Source organism: Lutjanus erythropterus, chromosome 9 (genome assembly GCF_056507025.1).
Source record: "Lutjanus erythropterus isolate fLutEry1 chromosome 9, fLutEry1.hap2, whole genome shotgun sequence".
Classification (NCBI taxonomy): domain Eukaryota; kingdom Metazoa; phylum Chordata; class Actinopteri; order Lutjaniformes; family Lutjanidae; genus Lutjanus; species Lutjanus erythropterus.
Window position 1 is genome coordinate 18061891 of NC_139325.1, and position 18104 is coordinate 18079994.

At 39.4% G+C, this 18104-nt stretch overlaps 2 protein-coding genes across 4 annotated transcripts in view; both read right to left on the bottom strand.

Annotated features, from left to right (window-relative positions):
- The window catches only part of mtbp (MDM2 binding protein), a 37264-nt gene extending 34899 nt beyond the window's left edge, over positions 1-2365 (bottom strand). Inside the window, exons 1-5 of the mRNA XM_084726305.1 lie at positions 2191-2365; positions 1497-1580; positions 1320-1393; positions 382-530; positions 16-74 (exon numbers count right to left, since the gene is read on the bottom strand). Coding sequence (XP_084582431.1) covers positions 16-74; positions 382-530; positions 1320-1393; positions 1497-1580; positions 2191-2257 — 433 coding nt within the window. The 5' untranslated portion in view covers positions 2258-2365. The remainder of the gene's footprint in view (positions 1-15; positions 75-381; positions 531-1319; positions 1394-1496; positions 1581-2190) is intronic.
- Positions 2366-4204: 1839 nt separating this feature from the next.
- On the bottom strand, positions 4205-18056 carry zfat (zinc finger and AT hook domain containing). 3 transcript variants are annotated; one of them, XM_084726308.1, is made up of 24 exons: positions 17855-18056; positions 16416-16574; positions 15818-15985; positions 15375-15506; positions 15029-15142; positions 14768-14890; positions 14595-14668; positions 13897-13985; positions 13636-13716; positions 13136-13284; positions 12561-12652; positions 12062-12210; positions 11031-11970; positions 9627-9753; positions 9301-9533; positions 9116-9197; positions 8340-8459; positions 7418-7591; positions 7215-7303; positions 6665-6803; positions 6382-6488; positions 5059-5146; positions 4758-4855; positions 4205-4679 (listed from the first exon to the last, which is right to left on the bottom strand). In XM_084726308.1, exons 1-24 carry the CDS (start codon positions 17871-17873, stop codon positions 4485-4487), a joined length of 3741 nt encoding a protein of 1246 aa, XP_084582434.1. In that variant the 5' UTR covers positions 17874-18056; the 3' UTR covers positions 4205-4484. The 3 variants fall into 3 exon arrangements, with proteins under 3 accessions (XP_084582434.1, XP_084582433.1, XP_084582432.1); XM_084726307.1 differs by having other exon boundaries at positions 4205-4685; positions 13897-13982; positions 17855-18055; XM_084726306.1 differs by having other exon boundaries at positions 4205-4685; positions 17855-18055.
- Between the last annotated feature and the right edge of the window lie 48 nt (positions 18057-18104).

Below are 18104 nucleotides of genomic sequence, written 5' to 3' on the forward strand. Positions count from 1 at the left end.
ACTGGCAAACAGTACCTGGAGGTGGCAGTTTGTCTGACAGTAGATGAAGTCCTTCTGCAGCCTCCTCTAGCAGCCTGTTCAATAAAGACATTGAGATCAGATCACAAACATTTGACCCATTTGTTTTTCTTTTTTTTTAACCCGTACATTAACCGTTTATCTCAAACTCAACCTCATTTAACTTTACCAAAATAAAGAATATCAATCTGTTTCCTCCCATGAACACATTAGAGTCCTATCAAGTCCTATCAGTGATGATGATGAAGTTTAATATCTTCAGATGATATCAACCTAGCTCACATAGATGTTTCAGGCACATCAATTCTAAAAACAAGCACACTTATTTATATAAAAAACAGAAATCTGTTATCTGTTGCTCACTCTGTCAGTGCTGCCTGGTCTGCCTTTTGGTCCGTTGCCTCCTGATTACTCAGAGACCTGAGACATGACTCCACAGCAGACGTCTTCTCCTCCTCACTGTCAGTTTTCTGATAACCTGTCCCCAACTCTTCCCAGTCTGAGCTGCAAAACTACAGAGCAGGTGATATAAGTTAAAGTATAACACAGACTACCAGCCCCTTTTCCATCTATCAATAGTTTGAATGGTAAAAATCCTGATACGTTTGCTCCTTAAATGTCCATCCTCAGTTTGAAATCAAAACACAGATAGGCACAACATGTTGTTAGTGTGTTGCAAAGTTGCAATGAAGTTGTGTGTTTTGTAATTTTGCAGTTAGTATGCCGTATATCATTATTTTGGTGACTTTTATGAAAATACCTTGTATTGATACTTGATTTGTCACTGTTTGGAGAGAAAGATGAATAAACAGAATTACCTTTAGGTGTTTTTATGAAATCACTGAATACACTAACTCAACTTTTTAATTTTACCTTTTATTTTAGATTTTACCTTTCCAGAAGGGACTTCTTTAGGACGGTATGCTACCAAAAAGGTTGTCTTGCACAGGACTAACTGATCAGGAATTATTCCCAAGCACACTATAGTATAACCTCGGAGGATACACAAAGTCTAGAAGATTCAGAAGGTCTGATTCATAAGGTTGATGGTTAAGGAGGTGAGCTCTCCATTTTATCAGGGCCAGGAAATTACTCAAAATTCCCCTCAGTGCTGACTGAATTTTGTGAAGTACTGTAAACTGATAACAGGTACAAGCTGAAGCTTGGACACTATCAAATCTATGGATACTCCTATCTGTGGCAACACAATTTGAAAGGCTATAGGCACATGTGGAGGTAGTTGTGTCAGGTTTCTTGTCATATAAACCATGTCTATTGCAAAAACTGTCCAAATGTCTCACCTGTGTGGCTGCTTGGCAAGCCTGAACAGCAAAATGCCACCTCTGAACTGATGGGCTGCCACTGAGAGAACAAGCTGGGAAAACACACAGAGGAAAAGAAGTAAGGAAAGTTGTGGAATAACAACAATCAGCTTCAGAGTGAAAGATACCTATAGTGTAATGCCAAAGTTACTGTACCTGGAAACGCAGAGATCCCTCTCACTGACTCCCGAGTCGAGATGTCCACAAGTCTGTTATATAACCGCTTTACTGGCTCCAGACCTGTGAATAATGGCAATTGAGCTGATAGATACAGAAATATCAGGGGGGAAAAGCAATGCATGCTGCTAACTAGGGCTACAGCTAACGATTATTTACATTATTGATTAATCTGTCGGTCATTTTCTCTATTAATCTATTAAAGACACCAGACAATCTTCACATTTGAGAAGACGGAGCCAGACAGTTTAGACATTGTTTTCTTTAAAATAATTAATCAATTAATTACATAGTTGGCAATTACGTTAACAGCCAATTGATCGTTTAGCTTTTAACACTTATTAATTGCATGGTCTTTGTTTTACTGTATAGTGGGTTTGACTGGTTAACTTCAATGTATTTGACTTAACTCTCTAGAAACAAACATATCTTAATACACAATGTATAAACTGCTCCACCAGACAAACCTTACACGAATAGCGTTAACCTGCGTGGTTGTGGATAGCCTACGTGCATTTACAGAGTTTTTAAACCTCTGATTAACTAGTGTTAAACTTGCATTTAGCAACGTTGACATTATCAGTGTATATGAGGTCGGTTAGCATAGTAGTAAGTTAGTGTAGCTAGGTTAACTATACAGTATGCTCCAAACCAATGGAGAATTAAAACTCACATTTATAACCCTCCGCCAGGCCGTCATCGATTTGGCACAAGGATATAACCAGCACGTATCGGTCCATTTCGTGTAAACATTAGTAGATTCACAGTCAAGTTTGACTATTTGGAGTTAACCATGGATCAACAGCGAACAACAATCTTTCGCGCACTGTCAAATTTCCCACCGGTTCTTTTTCTTCTTCTTCTTCTGTGTCGGCGGTTGGAAACACATCACAAAGTGCGCCACCGCCACCTAGTGGACAGACTGAACTACTGCATAGACCTGCTTACTGCTGCCAAGACTTCCCTAATCTGTCTCACATTGGATTAAGCCATTTTGACATGAAATCGTAAGGTGCCAGTTATATTGATTAAGGTTCCGTTATATTCGGGTCAAACAGAGTCATGGCTACTGTGCATGGTGGCTCATTAGAAAGACTCTGCTACACTAAATGGAGAGGGAAATTAATTAATATCATTAGTAACACTTGTTTACCCTGTTATTTCTTATCAATATGGCTGCTGTGAAAAAGAGTTTATTTGCTTCTTTAATTCCATTCATTCTTTGTCAGCACCTGTCTCTACGGCCCGTCCATTCAAGACATACAACTTTTTTTTCTAAATGAATTTTTAGGTCTCACTCTTCTGAGTATACTTACCATGAACAAATACTAATGCACTTAAACTGTAGTGTGGTAGGCTTAGTGTTAAACAGGTTTACTGTATGTATTGTATAAATTACATTTGTTTACCATCAACTTGTAAATATATTGTATTCATAACAACATCTTGCATGAAAAGGTACATGTTCTTAAACCTCAAAAAGTATTTTTGTCTCTATTTTGTGATGTGAAGACTTTATTTCCTCTTACCTCTTTCAGACTTTTTGTAGTGTCTTTAGTGTAGTGTATAGAAACCACTATATTGAGATCATAATGCAAGGCATTGCTTCTTTTTTCCCCTTTAATTTTCATTCAAAGTGCTCAGTCTTTGTGCTATACTCTTAAATTCCTTCCAGATAAGAGGAGGTACATTGAGGTACATTGCAAATATTCTGTGTTGTAATAATAATAAGAAGAAGAATAAGAACAATGATGATGATGTGTGAAGAGAGAGAGAGTTCCAGAGGATGGGGGCTGCCACACTGAAGCTTGTGGGACAGGGTATAGGGGTGGAAGAGGTCAGACAGCTACTTGGGGGCGAAACCATGGAGGGACTTGTGGGTGAGGAAGAGGATTTTGTAGTTGATGTGAGATTTAACCAGACATCAGTGAAGTTGATTGAGGCTGACTGAGTTCTGCACATACTGGAGTCTGTCAAGGGCCTTGCTGGGTACCCCACATGAACGAGAGTTTCTGCCATGGAGTTGGAGAGTGATGACCAGAGTCTGGAGATGTTATTACGGTGGTAGAAAGCGGATTTGGTGATGGATTTGGAGTCCAGAATGAAAGCTAGGTTGCAGACTTCTGGGGATGGCAGATGGAACAGCGCTCCACGGTGAGGAGGAGGTCTCCAACCTTCCAGAGCAGCGCCTTGGGGGGTCACAACCATGAGCTTTATTTTGTTAGGGTTGAGTTTGAGTACATCTGATGACACCCATGTTTTTATTTAATGCAGGCAGATGACAAGAGGCTGTCGGGGGAGTTAAATAGATGGTTTGGTGCTGAGATACAGCTGAGTTTCATCAGCATAACAGTAGAAACTCAGACTGTGGTGGCAGATGATCTGACCAAGGGGGAGTAAGTAGATGGTGAAGAGGAGGAGTCCAAGCATAAAGTCTTGAGGCATGCCTTTGTTGAGTGAGACTGGGGTAGAGCTACAGCCTCTGATGGCAAAAATTGTACCTCATATTATATGGTCACACATGTCAAAAGTGTCATAATTGTACCATAAATTGTACCAAATGTTTAACAATTTTTGATAGCAAAACTTTTTCATGATAAAGCATTCTGAGCAACAACCAAACTCAAGGTAACAATTTTGAAATTAGTTTTTTTTTTTTTTTTAGAAAATAAAGCCACTCCAGTGTATCAAACAGTGCAGGACACATTTTACACTTACATTTAATTTAAATATACTCTTTAAGTACAAAACCTAAACATAATTACATAGCCCAGTATTGCACTTATTGTTCACATAATAACCACATGACTGAAAAATACATCCGATGAAGGAAATATTTCATGATGACAGGGAAACATTCACTAAATCCTGATTTTATTGCTTACTGGTATATTTGATGTTACTTCACTTTTGTAAACTGATCTACTGATACTTACTGATCAACAGTCTGATGTTAAAATGCTAGCATTAGTTGATTTCTACAGTGTGTTCCTGGACATAGACAATATAGTGGTGAGTGTTGTCTCCCTGAGTCAGGACCGTAAGAGCCTCCAGGCCATGCGCGTCCTCCACCACCATCACCTGGTCACCAGTTAGATCCCCATCTGCGTTCACCACCATCAGCTGGTTGCCGCAGTTACCGACTTCTTGCTCATCAGCCACCTGCAACTTCAGACGCAACTCAACATAAACATTTTGTTCTAGCAGATCATGATCCCCAGAGTGATGTGATGTGTTTACCTGTTGTACGACAGTAACAGTACCAGGAGCCATGGCAACCATGGAGGTGACGGCGTCATGAGTCTCTGAACTGAATTCAGTGATCTGCTGGATATTAACTGAACACAAAAGACACGCGTTAATTGTATTGTAGTAAGTACATTTGCTAAAGCACATAATAAACATAAACAGGAATAGATGCACAGGAGCCATGAGCTGCTTTTCACTTAATTATCTGTAGACAAAAAACGTAAAAACGGTGTCTGTCAGTTTGTCTAGGTTAGTTATCCACTGAATGTTTATCTGTTTTGCTGTTTTTTACCGTTGTCCTGCAGGGCTGCTACAGGCGCTTCTGTCAGCTGCTCTTCATCTTCCACAGGAATATAGTGGGCTTCTACTGCCTCACCCACCTGGATAATTATACACATGTCATAAGGTTGTATTATCCATAGAATTCTGGCATTGATAACTACATAAATACAAATATATCATATAAAATTATATTTTGACAGCAGTTTTTAAGCTCCTAAATCAGAAATATATTTTTAATGATGAGATTGGGACAGAAACATGAGCTATGTGTGGCTGTACTTTGACCCAGCAGTACTGTGAGCTTAAAGCTATAATATGTAACATTTTAATTTTCAGTACAAAACTGCTCAAAATGCTAGATCTATTTTATATATTTTTGCTGGGTTGTGTATTTACATTATCCCAAATGCTCCCAGCAATGGTCAAACCCAGGGAAATCCAGAATTTGTTCAAGATAATGGAGCGTTTCCTACTAGTTGCTAGTTGCTATAACCTCTGGCAAAACACAGGATACACTGGATACATCAGAGAGCGATGAAGGATGATGCCGAAAATGACTAAATGTAATGTGAATAAAATTAATGTAATATTACCTTGTCTGTGAACATGATTCTGCTCGAGTCATGTCAGATAGATTTTCATCAGCTATGGTGGTTGTTTACCACCAAAGACCAAAACTCCCATGATCTAGTGCTCACAACATCAGTAAACTATGCCACTTGTTATTGTTTTAATGTGAGAGACCCCTCACAGTAGAATTTTTACAAATTGTGCATTTAATGCTAATGTTGGCATGCTAACACACTCACAGTAATAATGCTATTATGTCGATCTTTAACAGGTATAATGTTTATCGTGTTTGCCATCTCAGTTTAGCAGGTTCACATGGTTGCAGCAGCTATTTGGCACTAAACACAAAGTACATCTGAGAATGATGGGAATGTCCTTTGTTTTGGTCATATATCAAAGTACTGGACAAAATTAAACTCACCAAAGTGTTACAATTAATTATTCGGGAACCCTGAATGTCCAGTTTTGTACCAATCCATCAACCCGAATGGAAACATTTAATGGAATAAGTGAAAAACTTTGACCCGATGGTGGCACTACATGGAAAAGTCACAGGATCACTAGAATGTATCATCTGAGGACAATGAATGTCTGCACAAAATTTCATGGCAACCCACCAGATAGCTGTTTAGATATTTCAGTCTGGACCAAAGTGGTGGACCGACGGAAAGCCAGACATTACTTCCCTAGAACTAGTGTGGCTACAAATAACCCAATGCCTTATTTTTACTGTATCTAGTCTATGTATGTGTGCACTGTTTACCTCCCAGGTGCCTTCCACTACTTTCAGACTGTGTTTGCTCTTCAGGTGGCGGTTCAGCTCCCACTTGGTGCCATAAACAAACTCACATTCAGGACACTTCATACCACCTAAACACAGACACACAAAAACTGTGTTATTTTATCAAAAAACACAAACCCCACATTTCTAAAATTACCTGTCAGTTACTACACTTACATGTGCAAAACATGTGATTAATGAGAGCAATTTTATAGTAATTATGCAGAACATGAGAGTTTTGGCAGTGTGAGAGCAGAGATCAGACCTTGCTGTTTTAGAGAATCTGGGTTTGGCGGTCCAGGTCCAGCATTGTGGTATTTCTGATCTGGGTGTTTCATGTTGTAGTGTCGCTTCAGGGGACCAGCGATGTTGCAGGAATAGTGGCAGTGGGCACAGCGGAATGGCTACATAGACAAAAACAAACACAAAAAGCTAATGCAAATAAACTCTCTGTAAGACAAGACTGCATTTGAATTATTAATTGATTTCTCTAAACAGCCTGTCAATCATTTTGTCAAAATAAATAACTGATCATGGTTAGTGCTTAGGTCAAGTTCATGACCCGTTTGTATTGTTCTTTGATTTCAGTTGAGAATGTGGCAACGCATTTCAAATTAAACTTACAGTTGTCGAATTATATATTCTGATTATAACATCCTAACTATGTGAATTATAAGTCAGACTTAATCATCCATAATGTGAAAAAAGTAAAACAATACTGCTGGGTCACACCTGTAGCATCTGTCTACAACTAAAAAAAATAATACCAATATTTATAATAAATAATTAGATTAGAATAATTACAGCATTCGCACCTTAAACTCAGCGTGTTGCTCCATGTGTCTGAGCAGGGAAGGTTTAGAGACAGATGTGAAGTCGCACTCCGAACACTGAAACCGTTTTCCTGAACAAACAAAATAATTGCTTTTATATTCATCATTGCTTTGCACTTCTTCAAATTTAGGCAATCTAGCAGTGATGAATTGTATTTAAAAAAACATCATGATTGAGGAGGTACCTTCATCTGTGTGGCTCAGTCTGTGGCTTTTCAGTGTGACTTTAGATTTGAACTTTTTACCACACAGATCACAGAGGTGTCGTCTCTCTGTGTTGTGTCGGTTCATATGAGTCTTCAAGTTACTCCTGCTGCGGCCTGCATAGTCACACAGGCTGCAGACGTACGGCTTCAAACCTGCACACATGGACACACATGCATACAAACACACACTTAAAAACATCACCAGCAGTTCGGCAAATACAAAAGACTAACCACATGTGGCAGCGACAACATGTTAAAAATTCATCATGGAAGTAACTTCAAGGTAAATAGTTAATCAAGGTAAGCCAGGGGTAAAGCAGGGACTGAGAGGAAGAAAAGTAGGCCTGACATTACAGCACATGTACACAAGCTTATGTATTAAACCATCTCAGCTGAACAACCATGTATTTATCGGCTGTGCAGATTTCAGCAGTCTCATTACTCATTAGATTTCCAGAGAAACAAACATATACCAGAGTAAAAGTTACACAGTGAGAGTTGCAAAGGAAAAATGTCCTTAAAAGTGAAAGAAAGCACATGTCTTCTAACTTTTATGCAACTTCTGCCAATCTTCATTGCCAGATTTCTTATTTTTTGATCTTTGAGGCAATGCCAGCAGCATACACATGGATGATTTTTGTTTGTTTATGTTCTCATTATTTCACAAGTAACTTGATCAACACACCGATTTCCTTCAACGCCTGTCTGCAGTGTGTTTTCAGTCTGGTCCGTCCTTCTGGAGGACAGCCAGGAGGAGGAGAGACAGATGGAAGCTCAGATCACACGGTAATCAAGCAGTGAAATAATGTTCATGGACACTGATGGGCCCAGATGTGTTTCCACACACTCCACTGTGTGTGTGTGTGTGTGTGTTTGTGTTAAAGGTAGAGGAATATCACACCTTGGTGGGCCCAGATGTGCCGCTGAAAGTCACTGCTCTTCTTTAGGAAGTAGGAGTCACAGTAAGGGCACTTCTCTGCACGCTGCACCATCAGTCCTTTACCCTGCATAGGTACAGTGTCTGTCCAACACATAAATGCAAACACACAAAATTAAATCTCAACCTTGGAAATCCACAAGAAGAAAGCTATAAGAATGCTTTCACCAAAACAACTTGAGCTGTATGCTTATATTGCCCAAAATGCTTCCAACAATGTTCAAACAGAGGAATCCACAATTCATTCAAGGTTAACAGTGGTAACAGGCTACGTCAGATATGTCTCAGAGTGAGGAAATAAACTGGCAAACATGATAGTTGATATAGTGAAATACTGTATATTGTTTTAACAAATATATTTGTAACATAGTTTTCTTACACCCCTTAAAATCAAGAAGGCCTTGTGACCCCCCATGAAGCTTTGGCAAACCTTATGCTGGAGATATACTTGCTTTTAACTACGCGTTCGCATACACACCCCTACGGATCGCTACGATTCATGGCTGCCTCGCGTATCCTTCGTCCATTTGGAGCGATGGTTGTGCGCGTCCTCAGAAATTAACGCTACGCATACGCGAACGCAAAACGCATGGTACAGCAAGTATATCTCCAGCCTTAGTGGGGCTGCAAATCAGTTATTTTAAAGTACGGGTCTGAAATTGTTTTTAGAGGACAAACAAGCAAGCACAGGTAGTGTGTGCTTTTTGTCTGTGTCCGTAAATATATTTGTGTGTCTTCACCAGGGTGTGATGTTTTGATGTGGTGTCTCAGTCTGTGTTCTGGATAGCTGCTCTGGCAGACAGGACAGGTCACACTCTTCCCCTGTAAACAACAGTGAGACAAGGACATCCAACACGTTACGAAGAGAAACCAAGAGTCAGTGTGTTGAAGGAGTTATTTTTCCAGTCAGGAGAGGACTTGTTACCTGGTCCTGGTGTGTCTTCAAATGTGCTTGAAGCTTGTATTTGTCAGGTGTGGTGTATTTACAGCCAGGAGTGGAACACAGAAGCAGCAGGCCGCTGTGTTTCTGGATCTGATGCCGCTTTAAAGAGCTCTTGGTGATGGAAGAGTAGCTACACTTTGAACAGTAATGCAAGTGCTCCTTGGTGTGTGTGCGTACATGGACGTTATAGTGGACTTTGTACCAGAACAGTTTACCTGTGCATAAGACAAACACGATTAAAACCCAAGCCAGACAGGGGAAAGGCCAAGTAATAAATAATTAGATGTAATACAAACTCATCATCTCACCACAGTACTGACATTCCAGGTCTCCGTAGATTTTCCTGAGCCGCTGGAAAGACTCCATATTAAGGCGAGTTTTCTGAAGAGATGAGAACACCTGCTGGAACGCACCCTGATGAGGAACCTCCGACACCTACCAGCAGAAAACAGAGAACAGGTCAGACTGTCGAACTCGGGAAGAGATAAAAAGATGATTAGAAGTAGAATTCATCTATTAGTTATGTATCTCAGACACAAATTAATTAACAAGCCATAGGTACTCACTTACTCAGGTAATTAAATAACTTCAATGATAGCATTTCTAATATAATAGAGTCAAGAAAGTATCAGGAGTAACCAATGATTTAACCTGCAGGAAGATAAACATATGTGTTATCTGTGTTTACATTAATAAATATAGCCACTAATGTTTAGTAAGTGTGTCAAATGTTTGTTGAAGAATTTAGACCTGAGATTAAAGTGCAACAATTAGTTGATAAATTCATTAATCAACTGACCGAAAATAAATCTGCAAGTATTTTGTCTAAACACTATATTAAACAAAATATCTTTGGGATTTGTTGGTTGGGCAAAATATGACACTTAATGACATCATCTCGAAAAATAGTGATAGGCATTTGTAACTGTTGTTAACCCATGTTTTTAATATGCTAATTGAATAAAGGTGGGGAATGTGATTCTAATATTATACACTTTTTGTCAAATTCTGTGAAAAATCTGGTGTCTCTACGCAGCCTTAGCTCTGCAAATGGGAAATTAAAAGTTTCTCAGATCGAGCTACACAACACTATTTCAGCAACAGGTTGTGTTTGTGCTTTTGCACAGGAAACATGGAAGGGGAGCGGGAGGGGAGACTAGAAGAGGGACGGTAATTGTGCACTGCATTGTGCAATGTCCCCTGAAATTGGATTTCCAACTTCAGAAATTTGAAAGAACCTCACCAACCCTGACATCAAAATCAAAGATGTCTGCTCTGTGCATCAACAGTAACAAACGCTGCAGTAATGTACTGTTTAGGAGCACTTCTCTACCGTCTCATTACATCTGTTGTACACAGTACTGTCCAGCTTCTATCTGTGGGCATATAGTGTTTATACGCACAAAATACAGAGTTACAAACAACAAAGTTTTTCATTGAAAATCTTTGTTTTCTGGCATTTTGTACTTTTGTATTGTACTTTTTGTCTCAGCTCAACATTCCCACGTCCGAGCTAAATGGAATGCAGCATCAATTTTCTGAAGGACCACTGAAGGGAGAGGTGTACTTGTTTGACTGTTGAGTTCAAATGTCAACAATTTCCTCCAGAACTGCATGCCTTACCATCGATCATTTATAAAAATAATCATTAGCTGCAGTCCTAGCTCTGTCCTCATATTATTGTCCTTATCAAGTACCTGGAATTAATTTACCATTTGTGAATGTAGAGTTTGTCCATCTTCCCCCGGAGGTTCTGAGGACAAATGTCTGTTTATACTCAAATCACACAAGTCTGTCTCTCCTGGTGATAAAGATGTCTTTGTGTATTTGGCTGCAGGTGTTGTCTTATCATCTGGGAGTCTATTTTCTTGAGTTCTGCCCTCCAAGAAAGCAGTTTGAATGCTCTCTGGTGATAAAGTCCGCGTATTGCCACCTGCAGGCATGCATGAGTCCTCTGTGTTGTCCTTTTCTCCAGCTGTTACTTCATCCCCTCTGTCAGGGGGAGTTGTGGTTTCAGTGGAAATAACCTGTTTAGAACCTTGTTGTGCATCTCCGTTTTCAAAATCTCCATCTTTTACAGTCACTCCTTCTATCACCTGCACTTCTTCAACCGGAGACTTATCTTGTTCTTTCTCTTCATTCGCTGCTACTTCTAACTGCTGCCCTTCCCCATCTCGCCACTCCTCCCCTCCTACATCACTTCTTCCTGCCTCCTCTCTCTTCCTTTCACCTTCACCCTCTTGTTCTATCCTGCACCCTTCCTTCATCCCTCTATCCTCAGTATATTCCCTCTCCTCATCCTCCCACATGCCTCCTTCAGGCTGCATCAGATAGTAGCTGTTGTTGATAGAGTCCATGAAGGCCAGCTCCTGCTCCAGTTCGGCATGAGACTCATTCAAGTGACTCTTCAGCCTCTGAGAGCTGACAAACTTCCCGTCACACGCGCAGCACACATACAGGAAGAGGTGCTTCCTGACGTGAGCAGCAAGGGCAGCCATCTTAGTTGCAGCGTGGTCACAAAGGAGGCAGGCAAAGGGACGTTGGGGCCCATGGACCAACAGGTGGCGCTCCCGCTCGAGCTGGTTCTTAAAGCGTCGGTTACAGGTGGGACAGTGATAGAGGAGCTGTCTGAGGCCCTGACGAGTCTTTAACCTGGACAAGAGAAACAGATTAGAAGGGCAGGTGTGTCAGGTGGCTGTGGGGGTTAAACATGTAGATATGAAGGTAATAATGGCGTCCAAACCTGAGTTGCTGGTAACTCTGCTGGACAGCAGGGTCTTTCAGGTTGTGTCGCTTCTCCATGTGTTTCAGCAAGTTCTTTACATCTGAGTATTTTTTCTCACAGAAGCTGCAGTGCTGCTTCACCTTCATATGGACTCGCTCTATGTGGACCTGCATCAGCAAAAACACAGAAGTGCTGTTGTTACCAGAAAAATACACTGCAGCTTCATCCTGAAAATTAATCAGTCTGGACGTTAAAACAAAATGAACAATGAACAAAAAACAAAAACACAGCTACAACCAAAACAAATCACATGCAGAAAAATAAATCCACTGATAGTCATGTTGACATTTACCCTAAAACTTAGTGGACTATTGTATTGTATTGTATGAGGAAGTGATAACAATCTAACCATGTGTTTACATTATATCATGGAGCTTGCATGTTAATAAAAATTGTATTAAGATTATGAAAGTGCTACTAATTATATCAATGAGCAGTAATAAAGTAATAACAACACCTTGAGGTGTCCTGGGCTAAGGCAGGTGAAAGGACAGTGCTGACAGCTGAACTTCTCTCCTGTGTGCTTCCTCAGGTGAACATTCAGGTTCGCTTTGAAGGGAAAATTAAGAAAGTAAGCAAGAGAGAAAGTAAGCAGCCTTTCTGGAAATTTAAAATAGTTGGTAACTGCACATTTTCTAATTTTAGCATTTATGTTAGCCTGGTCTGCTGTATGTTTTACAAATAGGGTAATTTTTAGCTGCCTGTTTCTAACTATATTACCAAACTTCCTCATGGATAACAATAAGGACTTATCCAGGCTTAAAGGAACAGTGAAATAAACTGGTTAAAAGACACACATAGAACTGAGACATATAACCTGAGAACCAACATAACCCTAACTCTAACCCTAGTCCCATCTGTTTCATGTCTGTGGTCAGCACTTTAAATTCATACTGATCTCATCATGGCAAAGACAGAAACACTAATAAATTCATAGCAACTGAAGCAATTTGATTCAGTCTTATATATAATTTTCAAGCTGAAATTTCTGTCTGGACTCAAGAACAGTTTCTCTTGTAAGCCTGGATTTACCTTTGATGGCTGATGCGTAGTTGCAGTGAGGACACTGGAATGGTTTCTCTTGGGTGTGTGTCCTGAGGTGGGCAACCAGTGAGTGTCTGAATTTAAAGATCTTATTACAGAATTCACAGGCAAAGATCTTCAGCTGGCTCTGAAGTAAACTGGGAGACAGAGAGCGACAATAATTACAATTTCCAGTTGACCAACATCATTGTAATTGCTATTGTTCTGGTGAAGGTTGTTTTTTATGTTGCTAATGAAATAATGACCTTCTTTGGCTGGCTCTAGACTGTGCAGATACTACATTACCAAAATTGAAACACATCTTAACTTCTCAGAAAACAGAGAAAAGAAACCAAACATCTCTTTGTTAGATTGTTACATTAAAACCTTGTTTGTAACTTGTAGTTTAGACAGAAGCATTCAGCTACACTACTGGCAAACTACTTGACCCTCTATAAAATAAAATCACTGTTCATACATTTTATTTAAAAAAAACATTCAGACAGTACTTGGCAGCATCTTGCTTGATAGAATATTCTTGGAAGCCTCTGCTGGCTGCTGCAGTTGCTGTTGTTGTGGAGGTTGGGGCACTACAGTAGGATAGAAAACAAACGGATCTTGAGACAGGAAATCAGCAGGACCTTTACAACGTCATTTGTGCATGCAGTTGGTAAGTCAGCTCTCAGATTTTCTGAATCAACCTTACTGGTAATTCATTATTGTGACATTCAAAGAATTAGAGGAAATATGGACATTTTCCATTAGATTACCTTGGCTCCTGATCTGTTTTAGGGGTACCTTCATAGACAGTGGTGTCACTTGTAAGGTCTTTTGAATGACTTTGAAAGATGGCAGACTGCTGAGAGATCAGAAAAAATCACTAAATACATGCATATAATATTGTGATTCACAGATAAATTCAAATGAAATAAATGTTAGTAATATATATATAACACACACTGCAACATCTTATCACAGAATCCTCACATTTGAAATACATTTAAAATGCTGAAATCCTAAAATAATGTCTATTTTAGAAACAGTATAATTATCTTGCTTTTGAGGCGGCATCCTTTTGTAATTAATACAAGAGTCAGTGATGACTACACAACAAGCTGCTGTTTGTTTATGAGATTATGTTTTTAGTAGAAAGAAGTTTCCATATTAATTGCTCATAAAAAGGTCTTTACACAATCCTGAGTACCTGGGACACTGTTTCGGAAAAAAGAACTGTTTCGGAAAAAAGAACTGTTTCAGAAAAAAGAGATGGCGCTTAATATAAATTTTCAGTCTTTTGAACACTATAAATGAAATTTTACACATGATTATACTGGGATGGAGGTATAAATCTCAGAGATATCTCCCATTCCATCTGCTAGGCTAAATACTACTTGTGGAAAAGGGAGAAAATATATTCTAAAAGTTGGGTGAATTAACCTTTTGTTTTCCTATATAATCCTTTGCTTACCTGTGGCTGAGTTTGGATGGCTGCAGACTCAGTTTCCGGTGTAATGTCTTCTATTGGAACCATTTTAGAGACACCTGTTGAATTAATGGTAATACGTCTGACTTATAGATGTTTTTCTACAGCAGGCAAAATCCAAAAACTAGCACAAAAACAAAAAGCTCTATAAATCTAACCTGGAAGTGTTTCATCTTCTGTCAGAACAACACTGATGACTGACTTTTTGTTTCCTGCTGCTAGGCCTCCTTCTTTGGAGATACGGCTTCGGTTTGTTCTTGGGGGTCTTAAGCTGCCAACGTCTACAAGCAGAGAACAAGAAAGGATCACAAAAACTACACCTGATCTCACTGAAACAAATTCAAGAGGGCTCTGATCAGAGAGAGTAACACTGGTTAAGAATGAATTTGAAGAAACCACATCCTGAGCTTTAGACATACCCTTTTCTCTCAGGAGTCCTGGTTTTGCAGAGTTTTGTTGTATCTGGTTTGGATCTGCTCCCCCAGGATCTGAACCCCCAGAACCCTCAACTCCTGCTCCTCCACAGATGCTCCCTAAAACGATTACGTCTATTAATCAGAATCACCTGAATTGCAAAGTACAATAAATGTATGTAAATGATATACTCCCGAACCTTTTCAAAACGTTGTGGTATTTAATAATCTTTAATTATAGTACAGATAATTCCCAGCATGCTCCCTCAGATCACCCCAACTTACTGCTCTTTGAATGCCTCTTTGGTACTTTTCTTTAACTTTTCTACTGTTGGTTCATTTCACTACTCACCATTCTCCTCTTCGTCATCCTCCTCTTCCTCTTCCCTCAGGCAGATGTGCTTGAGGATCTGTCTCCTGTTGCTAAATGTGCGATGACAGACTCTACATTCCAGCCCCAATCCCATCCCCTCATGAGCCTCTCCTAGCAGAAGAAAACAAACAAACAAAAAAAAGTCAGACTGTTGAGTGCAGGAAACACAGTTTGTGTTGCATTTTTTACAAAAATAACTAAGAAAACCAAATTAACACAAAACTTAAATGTCTATACAACAATTTAGTGACTATTAAGAGAAGTTAAGTTATCAACCAAGCAAAAGTCAGCTGCCCAAAACACTGATCAGTAAGTCATTAAGTTGATATTCACAATAATACCCTCAACAACAGGGATTTATCCCATCCTCTTGCATGAAAAAGAAAGAATTATAGGATACATATAAATGGCAACAGTACTACCTTCTATCGAGTTACACTGTCTGTCACCTTCCTCCCTCTTCCCTTCTTTTTCTCTTTGAACATTATTCTGTGCAGAATGGGTGGAGTCAGCCTTGCCCTCTGTCAAATTCGTACGCGTCTTCTTCGTAGACCCTTTCGGTCGTCCTCGTTTTCGCTTCACTGGGTTCTCTGTGGGCCAATGAAACAACAGAAAAGATAAGAAGATAATGCTGTCTTTTTTCCCCATCTTTTTCTTCTAATTAACAAAGCCCTTTAGGAGACCAGAATTAACAATGAGGTTCTTAAACCCAAGTTGATGAGTTGTATCATAGAACTCCATTGTAATCCAAAAATAGACTGACAAAGGAATTTCAATTTTCTTTTAAGTAACCTTGTACAATGCTGATTCATAAATAGGATTAATATGGTGTTGCGATCCCTGAAGAATTTCATTGAAGCTTGAGTCCAACACAGAATATTCCTGGACTGATAATCATGTCCAATTCATCACAGAATATGAAATACAGTGATGATGATTATAATTAGGTCTATATATTTGTTTTACATGATTCTGTAGTAGTATTCTGTAGTAATTCTGGCAGTGACAAACTAATCTGACCTGCCAGTGTCTCCACAGGTTCTCCTACAAGGGGCTGCAGCGCAATGATGATGTCATCAGGAGGCTCCTGCTGTGGGTGCTCCTGGGAGCAATGGGCCAGCAGCAGAGAGCGACTGGGTGAGAAGAGGTTGCACAGCCGACACATATACACAGAAATAGCTGGAGAGACGGGGAGAAAAAATGTCACAGATCAAGAAACAGAGGGAGGAAAACAAACAGAATAATTTAAAAGAGAATGAGAGAGATTAACGTCATTTTCCTGCTTCAAAACAGTGGAGCTAATTTTGTTATTTGGAGTAATTACAGCCCATTTCCTCATCCTGATAACATTCCTCCACCTTTCATCTATCTACAACACCTCTCCTAAAATGGTCTTTTTTTGACAGACAAATTAATGAAAACTGTTTTGAATTGTGTCAGTACAGGACAATCTTAATCTGCCTAAAATTACTCTTAAAAGAAACATAAAGTGCAAACCAAGGAGGGCATTACATTAAATTTTTGTAAAACACATCATATTATGTTTTTTAGTTTGTTTGTCTCTATAGATGTCTAAGTTGAAATTGTTCACACTGGGGCTGCACAATTAATCAAAATATAATCACTATGTGGCCAAGTGCAATATCCAAATAGCTGATGATCATTCCTACTAATAGTGAATTATACTGCAACTGCAATATCTGTCAAAATACTTGCAATAGGATTTTTTTTACCATACCATGCAGTTCAAGTTCAACTATCAATTTGGTCTCTAGTGTTTTACAATCTACTTCTAATAGAACAGGCTGTTTGGGCTTGTTAAAATATTATTATTCACCACTGCTCCTAGTAGCAGTGGCAGCCAGCAGTCTTGTTCATGTTAGTTCTCTAGACACAAACCATTACATTTAACAATAAATGGAGTCATACCCACAACTGATTATATACAGAATAAATAGTGACTTAGTTTTCTGTTTTTCTTTCTCTCTCTCTTTTTTTTTTTTTTTTTTTTTCTTTTGTAGGAAGAACCCATTGAACTATAACCCAGGGATAAATTTGGGCGTCCGGTGATGTATTTTCACTTGAAATAAGGCCAACAGTCTGTCTTTGTCCAGAGTATTTGATGCTGTCTCAAAACTTTCTTCATTTAAAATGTAACGCCCAGGGCTACATCACTGAACTTGAGGTCTAACAATCAGTAGTTGTGCCTTCTGCAAACACGTCAAAGCCTCCGAACACCTGCACTGTGACAGAGCACTCTCTGTAAACTAATTGTGCCTTAAATGCAAAACAAAATGTCTGAAAAAAAAGTACTTTCAGCACGGATAGAAAATAAAACACGCTGAAAATAAGAGCAGGCGCACGTTTTGGACTAGGTTAAGCTGTTTATTTTGATTTGGCCCAAACTAAGATGAAGCCCCGACAAACATATTCGAGTTGAAGCTAGCGAAACTTCTTACCTGCTTTTTGTCCATCCATCTCTACAGCGTCTCAATAACAAAAGAATATTAATTTACCGATGGATCTGAGGCATCATACGACTACATATAATCCCTAATTTTGGATTTAGAGCCTAATTTTACATTACGTACGTAGAAATTTCTGTCGAATCTGCCACACAAGTCCTTCCAGCCAGCGGAAGCGGAGGCTCCAGTGATGCTGTAGCCGGCAGGGCAGCGCCCCCGGTGGCGGGAGGACGGTACTGCGGCT

Coding starts and splice junctions, on each gene's coding strand:
- zfat (XM_084726306.1), bottom strand. Junction 9,534..9,626: donor CCTGGAATGTCAGTACTGTG/GTGAGATGATGA, acceptor TCTTATGCACAG/GTAAACTGTTCTGGTACAAA. Junction 7,304..7,417: donor ACTGAGCCACACAGATGAAG/GTACCTCCTCAA, acceptor TTGTTTGTTCAG/GAAAACGGTTTCAGTGTTCG.